At 43.2% G+C, this 12,293-nt stretch overlaps 1 protein-coding gene across 1 annotated transcript in view; it reads right to left on the reverse strand.

Moving 5' to 3' along the window:
* Window positions 1-3,448: 3,448 nt before the first annotated feature.
* The window catches only part of NPSR1 (neuropeptide S receptor 1), a 59,409-nt gene continuing 50,564 nt past the window's right edge, over window positions 3,449-12,293 (reverse strand). The window contains exons 6-9 of the mRNA XM_056338723.1: window positions 6,844-6,920; window positions 6,082-6,171; window positions 3,811-3,991; window positions 3,449-3,688 (exon numbers count right to left, since the gene is read on the reverse strand). Of these exons, the coding sequence (XP_056194698.1) occupies window positions 3,595-3,688; window positions 3,811-3,991; window positions 6,082-6,171; window positions 6,844-6,920 (442 nt within the window). The 3' untranslated portion in view covers window positions 3,449-3,594. The remainder of the gene's footprint in view (window positions 3,689-3,810; window positions 3,992-6,081; window positions 6,172-6,843; window positions 6,921-12,293) is intronic.

Below are 12,293 nucleotides of genomic sequence, written 5' to 3' on the forward strand. Positions count from 1 at the left end.
GCTCACTTTTATTTCGCCTGCTTATGTGTCTGTCTTAGAGATTGCTATCAGTAAGGGTCTGATGCTTGCAATAACTAGTACTCTAAAAATATATTGTGGAAGTCCGCTTCTGTAATGACATTTATGTGCCCAATTCTTACTAAAACAATTCGTATTTAAATGTCTAGGTACCTTGTAGAGTATGGACCTTCATTCGTTCATTCCTTGCAAGTCTTAGACATGTGTAAAAATTAATTTTATTTTGTTCTGTGGAACTCAAATCATCCTGTATCATATCAAAACATTTATTTTTTCTGTGAAAGACATCTCTAAAAAAAAACCCACCAAAAAACCTCAAAACCTACAAATGACCAGGCAGTAGCTTCCTTTTCTTTTTTGACTGATAAAGTCTGCACCTCTAGGCACTTGGCCAGCAGTGTGCAAGAGCATGCAAAATGCTTCTATAGGTAGGCATTTACTTTGCTGTTCTTCCCTGACTGCAATGTGGAATATCGCACTGCATTATTAGAGTATACCTACTCAGTGATTTGGATGTTAATTTTTGCTGTCTTGCGTATTTTTTTTTTTAAATAAAAATGAAAAAGAAGACAGAAATTTCAAAGGCAAAACCAAGATGAAAGACAAAATACTGGTTTATGCTTTTAGCGACAGATGGAAACTGGGCTAAGAGAACTGAACTTTAAATTACATAAGAAAAATGTCCAAGAACAAATTAAATAGCCTTCTCATACAGGTTTTATTTGAACCTGTCACAGAAAGCACACATTTTCTATTCTCTTGAATTAATATATTAGTTGGAAAAGTATCCTAGTCCTATGCTGTTTGATGTGACTTCTCTGAGGGATGAGTATCTGATTTTTCATGCTTCCTGGGAATCTATAACCATACAGGACTTTATTATCATACAGGATTTTATGTCCTAGCAGTCACGCATACCAATATTTCTGGTTGCTGCGGGAATGTCAGGAGGATCTCACAGATGCATCTGGAAGTGTTAAAGCTGGTGAAGAGCACAGCTCCTCATGGGCTGTCACGGGCAAACCAGCTGGGTGCCCTTTTCTTGCTGTGTTCAGACTCCCTGGGTGTTCAGACCTTGACACTGACTTTCGCTACCTCTCCTCATAGGTGTGGGGTCTTTTGTAACAACTCTGTCACCGTTAGGCAAGTAAATAGATGTAGAACAAGTTGTGGATGCGGAATAGGAATAAGAAACCTGCCGGTGTCAGATGAAATCCCTAAATCTGTCTCCCAAAAGACAAAGAATGGCAGTGCAAGTGTTTTCCAGACTAATGCAAAAACTCAAGCTTTTTCTATTTCTTTAGAATAAAAGTTTTGAGGAATATAAATAGGTAGTAAAATGCCATGTCCTGCACAGTAAGAAAGCAGGATAGAAAATGAGATAAATTATTTACCTCTGTATTTGATTACTTGGAAGGGATGCAGGCAAAAGTGGTATGAGGACATTTCAACTGACAGATCCTCATAGGAGGAAGGGCGTCACCATCATGTCCAGAGGCAAAAGAATAGGAACAACATCTAAACGGTACATAATGCAATAAGGAATGAAACAAAAATACTTTTTCTTTGAAAATAAATGGGTAATTGCTTCATTTAAGGCTGGAACCTTACATTTACTCATGCATATGCTTAATTTAAATGGGATAATTCATGTGGTGACCCCAGTGAATAATATGCAAATCTTAGTGGGATTGAGACATGTTAAATTTGCAAATCAAAGTACTGCTCAGAAATGTTATCTGATTTCCAGGTATTAAGTCTACAAACTCCATTAATTGTTCAAAAGTAGGTAGCCAGTGTATATGTATCAGATGAAAAAGTTAAAAACCAAAATCTGTATCACTATGAGGCTTAAACTGAGCAGTCCACTTTTGGGAAAGTTATAACATGCCCACAAGAAGAAAAAATTGTTCTAGTTCTTATATACAATCTATCCAAGTTGGCTGCTGTAAAGGCTGGTGTAGATTTATGGTTTTAATTAAGCTGTTACCAAAATTTAGACATAACAGAACTTCATAATAATAAAAAGAGAACCTTTACTTATTTTCCTGAGAACATAAAGCCCCACAATTTTATGTATCTCCTACTTAGGAAAAAATATTTTTGTAATAAAGGTAATTCTAAATAAATTTTATTCAGTTCTTGTGGGGAACAAACTCATTGCAAAGGATCATGATAATAAAAATCATGATAATAAAAATAACCTGTTTAAACTGCCTCCACTTAAGTAATAATGCAATATTTTTTTTTTACCAGGACGAAATAAACACACTTGCCGTACAGCTGGTTAGAGTGAATTATCACACAAACACTTCCCGTTGCCTTGTGGTAAAATGCACCTTGAAGTCACTATCGTCCACCCACCTGCTCAACCCATGTGAGAACATTTCTTAAGTTTAAGAAGGATGTGGTGGGAGGATGCCCCGAGGGCTGGGGGAAGGGGATGCCCAACAGCCCGGGCGCTGTGCAGCAAAGCTCTGCCTGATGGCCAATGCTCCACAGCCCCTACAATGAGTGTACAGGATGGGACCATTAACAGGGATTTTTTTCTAAATATAATTTGAGTTTTATGGTTCCCCTTGGGTTTTTTTTCCAGCTCTGAGGTTGTCTAGAGATGCGTATGGCTCCCTGCATGATTTAAGTGACACGAATGATTTACACAGGGCACGAGCCAGGGAGATGCTGCTGTGTAGGCAGTGAGATTGGTCTGTGCTGATGAGGTGCCACAACTGGCAGCTCCCTGTCAGGTCCCCAAAATCCGCTTAGGGCCTTTGTCACAGAAGCATGTGAAGATCTGTGTGTGTGGTCCACCACGGGGGCTGGGAGAGGCTGGCAAACACTTAGTTAATATGGTAGCCCAGAAATAAATGACCATCTGGATGTGTCATGTGGGAGCTCTGCAGGGACCCTGGGATGCCATCAACACACCAAAGTAGGACAATAGAGAAATACTGTGTGGGAAAAGGGTGACAGCAGGACCGGTGCAGCTGGGAGCATTGGTGTGAGCTGAGAAGTGGGACCAGAAGGGGTGGGAGGCAGTAACCCAGCCCCTCAGTCCCCTCTTCTCTGGGTACTGCTTTGTAAGCGGTTGTGCATGAAACCCAGATATAATTACATAGTGTGACGGTCGTGTGTTCTCATTGGAAAAGTGCCTGTGTGTTAATTTTAAGCAGGGTCCTTGCTCTGTAATTGTGAATCTTCTATCAGTTATGTGAGCTGGACAGTGCAGTAGATGGCTTTTAGTGGCTCCTGAAAAAATAGAGAAGACTGACTAGACACCATTTACATTGCTTTTTGAAGTTTGGAGTACATATATGTATTACAGCTTGCTTAAAACCAGTGTGCCAAGGCAAGTCTTCACAATGGTGGCATGCAAACCCCTTTACTGATTTAGCACTTGCAGCATGCAGCTGCTGAGGCTGCGGTGCCGATCCAAAATACATGGGCTGCTCGACAGCAGCAAGGCGTGGGGTCTTGCCAGTCGGTGTCCGTCTGCTCACGATGCACAGGGCTCGTTGGGAACCTTTCCTTTCCTAGACACAGGTCACGGTGTGCCTTTGTGGAGCATCAGCTGTGCTAGATGTATTCTGGTTTGGACAGGACCTGCATCTCCTGCCCTCCATTGCACCTGTCCCGGAAAGTGCCCCCCAGCCTTCGAGTTCTTCTTTCCCTAAAGAAAATAAGGAACGGTCAGAGTTAAACCAGGGGAAAATAGGTAGTCAGGTTAGGAACTGTGTTTATGTGTTCCCTCCCTTCTTAGGGGTAGTCAGAGTGACGGTAAAGGAGCAATACTCAAAAGGGGGGCAGAGGCGGTTGCTGAAGAGGCAGTAGATGAGGGGGTTGATGGCACTATTCAAGGCTGGTAGGTTCTGAATGATCACAGATGCATAGAAGCGCTCTTTGGTCTCGGGGAGTATGTTGAAGTTGTCCAGGATATCAAACAGAAAATAAGGGCTCCAACAGAGAACAAATGCTGGAAGAGAGGCAGAGAGAGGAACAGCTTGACATTAGATAGTTTAGCTATTTAGGGAGGTAATCACACATGCATTGAGAGACTGGCAAAACACATAAATATTTGTTCATGCAAAAAAGAAATCTCTCCCTATTCAGGGTCTTATTTAAGAGAATAGTTATTAGATTGTGCTTTTATTTGTCTTTATTTTTATTTGAATGCCCATAAAATATATTATGTGTGCTCCTTTAAGTGTTTAGAGTGCTCCCTCTAGATATATCGAGACAGTTTTGAACACTACACAACACATAAAGGGTAAATAGGTAGCCAGTTAAAGCATCATCAGTTATAGTGAAGCGCTCTTTTAATGGTCCCCTGAGTGAGCAGCCAATCTAAATGTACACACCACCAAATTGCCTCTCTGTGACAGCACTGCCCCTCACAGCCACCTATTAAAAAAGGCTTTTAGACACCCAGGAGCAAGGAATTACACCCTTTCACACCACGTTATGGCAGACCAACATGTCATTTGGCATGCTGGCTGGTGGTGCTGCGTACAAAGGGTGTGCAGGAGGACACTAATTCCTGTACTGCAATTTAAGAGATAAGCTTGGGGAAGGGAAGAGGGGACTGCGTTGTTCATAGCCCCTGCTTTTGTTCAGAGATGCTAGAATTAAAAATGCCACAGATCTACCCTTATTTGCAGGCACAGGGAATAAATTTTACCCCTCACGGATTTCTGTCATCTCCTTTCACAAAGACTTTTGATTCGAGATTTACATAGAAACGGTGGGACAGGCAGTTCGCTCAACTAAGCTGTAAGTATCTGGGTTAAAAATGTACAGGTATCTGTGAAATCAGACACAGGATCTCTCCCTGACCCAAACGGGACAGCAGCAACCTCATGTTTGCTTTCTTGTCATACTGATCAGTATTTCTCTGTTGGCAGTTAGCTGAGTGCTCATTGAACGTGCAAGGAAGAGGTAAACTCCCCTCTATAGTAACTAAGCTGGTAACATCTATGCACAGATTCCAGCAAAAGAGCAATACGGTGTCAGTGTATGGAGCATAACACTGATTACGCAGAACTTTAAGTGGCTTTAGAAAAATCTATGAATGTTCGGTGCCTTCATCTGTTTGCACACCAAGCAATGCTGGCTGCCTAATATTATCAAGCCCTTCTGAAATACTGAGCATCCAGGTGAGCCCTTAACATCTGATGGCATTGCAATGGTAGTTGTTTCAGGCAAAAGCTTTCTCTGATTGCCACGCAGGAAAGTTCAGACACAGAGAAGCTGTTCTTGGGCTTCTGAAAAGCATGAATTACATCAGCCTCTCTCATGTCTGCAGACGCTACCACTAAACAGTGAGCAAAGCACCTCAGTAGTAGCTATTATCACAATATCATCCAATCTGATTTTTGTGTAGTGTCGGCAAGAGAAGCGATCTTTTTCACTGGTAGGGGTGAGCTGTTGGCCCTTGGGAATAAATAGCTTCGGTCGCCTTCCTGCCTGTCGCTGGCAGCTAATCACAAGCCCTGTGCGACGCTGCCTTTATTTATTGAGATAGAATGTCAGCCTCCTAATTCCATCAGAATAATGTCATCTCCCTGGGAGACGGAGAGCACCTGCACTGAGTCATCTGCTGCCCAGTCAGGAAAGGAGAGCTTGTTCTTCCCACCTCAGCAGGCAACACACCTGTGACATCAGAGTCAGTTGCTCTGCATCCCTCACCTCTCCTTCCTCTCCCCAGCACCTAACATGCTGTACATAGTCTCCAAGCCTAAAAGACAACTCAGTCGCCAAATCTTTTGGGAAGGAGAGGACCCCTTCCTTTGTTCCTTTTGGGCAATATCCCTCCTTCACCTTCTTTATGCACATGAGGGGCTGTGCATGTAATTTCATTTGAAGCTTATGTCAGATGCCTAAAATAGGAGTTTATCAGCTAGAGGAGAGGGAAAGGACAAGAAGGCGAAGCAGGGAGTCTAAGTACAGGTCCTACTCTGAGCCATCTACTGCACTTCATCTGCTGATGACGGAGGGAGCTGAGGAAAACCAGCTTCCCAACGTCAGCAATCCTCCCTAGCTACCGCTGTGGGGCTTTTCACTTACCAAGGATAATTACGATGCTGTACTTGATCGCTTTCACTTTCGCCCTGGATATGAACCCACGACTGGTGTAGCCAGCAGAGGTTTTACCACCTGGGGAAAGAACAGTTTGGCTAGTAAAAGAGCAGGGTTGGTGTGTGCATGTGCCAGTGTGTAATGCCACAGACAGGACAGCAACAAAGCCCATCCCTCCCGGTGTCAGGCAAGGGCTCAGGAGCTGCTGAAATTCAGACACTTGCAAGCCTGCTCAAGTTGGACACTCAAAACCTGAGCCACCCAAATTCTAAAGGGGAAAATGTAAGCAGAAGATATCTTTCTGAAGCAATGTGGCGTTTGTGGTCTTGGAGTGGAAAACCCAGCTTGTTTTATGGCTTTCCATAGCCAGGAATTTCTGATCTTGATAAAAGTCCAGACTTGCAAGGGCATGTGAAAACCCAGAAAAAGTGTTATCTAAGTATATGCTAGAGGAAAATCATTCTGGAAATGGGCAGAGTTCTGGGAATAGGGATTTTGAGCTCTAGAATAAGGATCTTTTACTTTTAAATTATTTTCTTACAGATGTTTTCCCCTTTAAAGGGGATTTAGTGTCAAAGGAAAGAAGGTAAATAATGCAGAAAAGAGTTACAAATGAGCAATTACAGAAACCCCATTCCCACCGCAGTGATGGGGCCCCAACACGACACTGTGTGTCCAGGCATTCCTGGATTTGGGGGACCGGCTGGATTTGAATCACGAGGCTGGAGACACGTGTGTGCTGAGACTCACCAGGGCAGCTGGATATGATGACAGCCTGAGCTTTGCTCTTCATCCAGATGGTTCGTATCACGATTGAGTATATGACACTACAGAAGGGAGAGAGTCATTGGTATTATTAGACACTGTAAGTTTAACTGACATCTCAGAGGTTCGTGCTCAATGAATACGTTTATCTATGTGTAAGGAGCTCGTAGAGATAATGAGACTGCACAGGAATAATAATAGTAATAATAATAGTAATAATAATGACAACAACAATAATAAAATATAACTCTTCTGTAATACTTTTCAGAAGCAGTTCTGAAGAGCTTTCACCATGGAAGTCGTTATCATTGTCCTGGCTTTGCAGATGCCAGATCTGAGGCTCGGAGGAATGCCGTGATTTGGCCAAGATCTCACAGGCAAGAGCTTATTGGGGATTTGGAGCTAGCTGAGGCCAAATCTGCCTGGCTACCAGCCCCAGGCCAACAGCCTGAAATGGCAAAGGGAGGGATCTGGTTTTGCTGTGTGTATGCTTCTGTTTTGATGTTACTTTGTGAGTATGAAGCTGATGAATAAAACGGTATCCTGAGGAATTCAACAGGGGCAAGATCCATGAGAAATGCAGTTAAATATCGTGGTGGTCACTTTCAGGTCTCAAGGTCCTGGGATGGAAATAGAGAAGGACAGAAGTATCAGGTAGGTGGGAAGAGTTAGATGATTCAAAACTAGATCCACTGCAATTTGCATGTTTAGAGGGGAATATACATATACTTTCAATGGGAAAGATGAAAAGCGTCCTAGTCCGCAGTGCCCTCGGGTGGTTATGACTTTTCCCATGGTGATAAGAAATCCAGAATTCTTTTTATTTAATATAGAACAGGTAAAAATAATTCCTTCAAGCTGAAGAGCAGTTTGAACCCACATCCTGGATGACGATGTTACCTTTTCAGCAGTTTACATAAAAAAAAAAATACAAGGCCTTGCTCTGTCTGCCTTTTCTCCTGCAAGCGTGCATAACGTCCAGTTAAAAATCATTAAGCGTACTGGTGTTTTACCTTTTAGTCTGCTATAGAATACAAAAATGATTTAAGATTATTTCAGATAATGGACTCAGGTTGCCATGTTTTCCTGATGTAAAAACCAAACCTTGTAAGAGAAGCCATCGTGTGCTGTTTGCAATACACAGTGGTGATTTGGGGGGCCTGGGGCAGCCTGACCATTAATTGCCATAGACCTCAGGAGTGAGTCTGTGAAAAAGATGCAGCTAGGGAGATTATTTCAGATAAAGATGAGACTAAAATGTGTCCTACTATAATGTGATTTATTTTTATTATCAGAAGAGATGTTATTCTTATTAGAGGTTTCAGACTGATACACAAGCCTTTCCTACAGCACCCGTGATTCCTAGACACACTTGCAAAGGCAGTATTTGTGTGCCTTGGAGGCTTCTTTTCTATGGAAGTTTGAGCCATCTGGTTTCCAGGCTCGATAGATGAGGGCTGGAGATGCAGCGTGCAGCCTGGGCTGTGCTGCAGAGCAGTAGTGTACTTGCCCAGTGAGGGCTTTGCATGCATCTGCCGCAGACCCTGGCTTGCCCTCCTTAATCCCTTCAAAGGTCCAGCATGCCTCCCAGCTGACTTGAACATTTTCCTTTTATCTCCTGGCTTTTCAAGAACCTGTTTATTTATCAGCTGGTGCACTTGAGAGTTCTTTTGTACTTTGTACTGACAATGGTGGAAAATTCATGTATCATTTCTCCTTTGACTGTTCCAATGAATAAGAATGCACCATAATGACAATTGTTGTCGTCTCAAGAAAATTTCCAGGCAGCTCCTAAAAGACTTTTTTCTATTTTCTCCCTAGCCTGCTATCTCTAGCCTGACCTTTTTATTTGCAGTTGAAACAATATCCCCCCTGATGCAGACCTGTGTGTGCCCAGTAGGACACATTCAGAGTTGCCTAAACACCAGGACAAAGGAGCTTAACTCCATAGCCAAAATACTCAGACTCCCTACTTCCAGCCAAGTGCCAAAAGGATTGAATTACAAAGTCAGGCTCCTCACTTGCCTTCCCTTTGACCCCAGAAATCCTGCCCTCTTGGCTGCAGAGCCTGGTAGGAGCATCCCTTCCACCAGACGCAGTTATAGCAGCTATCTTCTTCACTTGGCATTTCACATATGAGATTAGATGCTGTTTCATTTGAATCCTCAATTTTTAGAAGGCCAGGGGAAAGTTTAATTCCTGGTTTAATCCGGTGGCTTCTAAAGTGCTGCCAACAGAATGGATTTGTACCAGTGGTTTTGCTTCTGTTCGTCTTTCTTTTTTCTATAGCTGGATCCACTGGAGCCTTCCTTATCGGGAGGGGACCAGAGGCTCAGGGTGGGTGTCAGGAAAGATGAGTCATTTGTCATGCTAGGTACGCTTCCCAGCAACAGTTCTGCCAGCCACAATTATGCCTTTATACTTTGATCTCTCTGGGACTCCAGATCTTATTAGTACCTAATCTTTCTTTTTTTCCCAGCTATGTTGGTATGAAGCTAAGAAACTGGACTTTCCAGAAATATGTCACCCAAAGCTTAACATCAGAAAAGGCATCTGCACATGGGTTTCAAAGCCACAACAATAAAAAGAGAGCACTTAAAGAACAGAAGTTGTCTTTTTCTTATAGGGGAAAAGCAGTTTTTTTCCAGAATGCATTTGTAGCTTCTTCCTATCTGTAAAATGCAGCTGGAGAAGGACATGGCGGTTGGTGACATCTCAAAGGGTGGGAAGAAATTCCCACTTGATGGAAAATGAAGTGTCAGATAAGCAGAGAGAAGCGGATGACAGATGACAACTGGTATTCAGGTGGACAAGAGGGTGTTGGCAATGGTCTGCACCATTCTGACCGTATTGTAATCTCTGTTTCCTTCCTCTTGACATCAAGCTGCTCAGTCTTCACTGCCAAGATGTAAAAGCACACCATGCACGTTGCCACAGAACTAGTTTTCCAACACATGTAACATGCCTGCATGCTCCTTGCCCTTGTCTCCACTGAAAGCACGAGGAGATGTGATGTACAGTTTGTTAGGTCCTTGTCAGGTTTCCTTGTCTCTGTGTGTAGTGCGCTGTCTTCCAGCCTTCAGTGGGGATTCTTGGGGACTATGCAGTCATCTTAATGCATGCTATGATATTAAAATACTATATGAGTTTTTGTGGCCTATTATTTGCAGATGAGAGACTAAGGATAGGGAAGAAAGAGCTGAGGTGGAGCAGTGAAGCCTGGATGGAAAAATATTCCAAGCCTTTTTGAGAAGGAGCTGCTCAGGCTTTGAAGACCACAGGATAGATGTCTTTACTGAGGATCTGGACAAGGGGATCGAGTGCACCCTCAGTAAGTTTGCAGATGACACCAGGCTGGGGGGGGTTGTTGATCTGCCTGAGGGCAGGAGGCTCTGCAGGGGGATCTGGACAGGCTGGATCCATGGGCCGAGGCCAGTTGTATGAGGTTCAACAAGGCTCAGTGCTGGGTCCTGCACTTTGGTCACACCAGCCCCAGGCAGCGCTGCAGGCTGGGGCAGAGCGGCTGGGAAGTGCCTGGTGGGAAAGGACCGGGGTGGGGTGTGTGCATGTGTGGCTGGTCGACAGCTGCTGAACATGAGCTAACAGTGTGTGCCCAGGTGGCCAAGGCGCCCAACAGCATCCTGGCTTGTATGAGAAACAGTGTGGCCAGCAGGACCAGGACAGTGACCGTCCCCCTGCAGTGGGCACTGGTGAGGTTGCACCTCAAATCCTGTGTTCAGTTTTGGGCCCCTCGCTACAAGAGGGACGTTGAGGTGCTGCAGCGTGTCCAGAGACGGGCAACGGGGCTGGGGAAGGGTCTGGAGCTCAGGTCTGATGAGGGGTGGCTGAGGGCACTGGGGTGGTTCAGCCTGGAGAGGAGGAGGCTCAGGGGGGACCTTGTTGCTCTCTACAGCTGCCTGAGGGGAGCCTGTAGGCGGGGAGGGGGTGGGGGGGGTGGGGGTGTGTGTGTTGTTTCGGTCTCTGCTCCCAGGTAACAAGGGACAGGACAAGAGGAAAAGCCCTCAGGCTGTGCCAGTGGAGGCTGAGACTGGATGTTAGGAAACATTTCCTCGCGGAAAGGGTGGTCCAGCACTGGAACAGGCTGCCCAGGGAGGGGGTGTAATCACCATCCCTGGAGGCATTCACAAAATACATAGATGCCGTGCTTAGGGACATAGTTTAGTGGTGGATTTGGCAGTCCTGGGTTAACAGTTGGACCTGCTGATCTTACAGGTCTTTTCTAACCTAAATGATTCTATGATTCCATGGTAGAAAGGACATGCTGTTGATCTGAAAATGCAGCTATTTTTATAGCCCTGATAAAATGCGTTATCTGGAGACATGTCAGGAAAATACAAGAATATGGTTCGGACTGCAGGTGTATCTCAGCAAATGAAATTTATTGCACCTCCAAAACCAGTTTGGCTTGATCCAGATTCTGAAGGACTAAGATACATGTTCATTGTAGCATGTTATCTGTTAATGATGTTGTTTAATATGGCCCCATTGGTAAATACAGCATTTCTTGTCCGTGTAACTAACTCACTCATGGTCAGTCATACATAATGCTACCATGAACAGTCCATCTTTGTTTTTAATTCATAGATTACTTTTGTTTTGGAAAATAAAATGTCTGCTGGTATAGCTATGTATTGATATTAAAAAACATGAGAATTATAGGTCTGCCCACTCTTCAAACACAGACTTTTAATTTTTTTTAAAAATAAATGATTGCATTATGCTAGCATCCCACCCAGCTTCAGTATTTGCTAGTAAAATGAAACTTTACCACGGCAAAGAGTACACTTAAGCTCCCTGCTAATTGCTCATATTTATCATCCAGCATTGCCTATTGTTCCTTGTACTTTATTTGTGCAAAGTGATGCAGCTGCGTTATGTTTTATGGTAGCTAATTTACAGCACTATTTATCCAAAGACAATAGGTACATGTAACTTCATCTGAACAAACCATTGTAAGCATGGGTAAGGGGTGAATAGACAGGCAGATATTAGAACATACGTGCAAGACCTAGGCTTTTTTATTTATGAATGGAAATTGCAGGCAAAAATGATTGTGCTCACTGAATCAAGCTCAAAAGATGACCTTTGGTATTTTTATTAATGCTATTTTTATTTCCTTTATTTGATTTAATTCAAACACCTTTTATTTAATCAATTTTTTATTTCATTGCAATGTCTTGGGTTTAGTTCCATATTTTTCATTTTAGCTGATTCTGTTTTTTCTCTTCTAATTATTTTTCTGTTCTCCAAAGCAAATGTTTTCTTGGAGTTTTGATTTTAAACAGCAGATGGATATTTTTTTTTCTCTGTGCTTCAAGAGGAGCTTTTGCAATTTTTTTAAATCTGAATTTGGAATTATATTAGGTAAATGCCTACATATTACATTTATCAGGTTAAAGTATAAGAAAATGTAT

The sequence above is a fragment of the Falco biarmicus genome, chromosome 4 (genome assembly GCF_023638135.1).
Source record: "Falco biarmicus isolate bFalBia1 chromosome 4, bFalBia1.pri, whole genome shotgun sequence".
Taxonomy (NCBI): domain Eukaryota; kingdom Metazoa; phylum Chordata; class Aves; order Falconiformes; family Falconidae; genus Falco; species Falco biarmicus.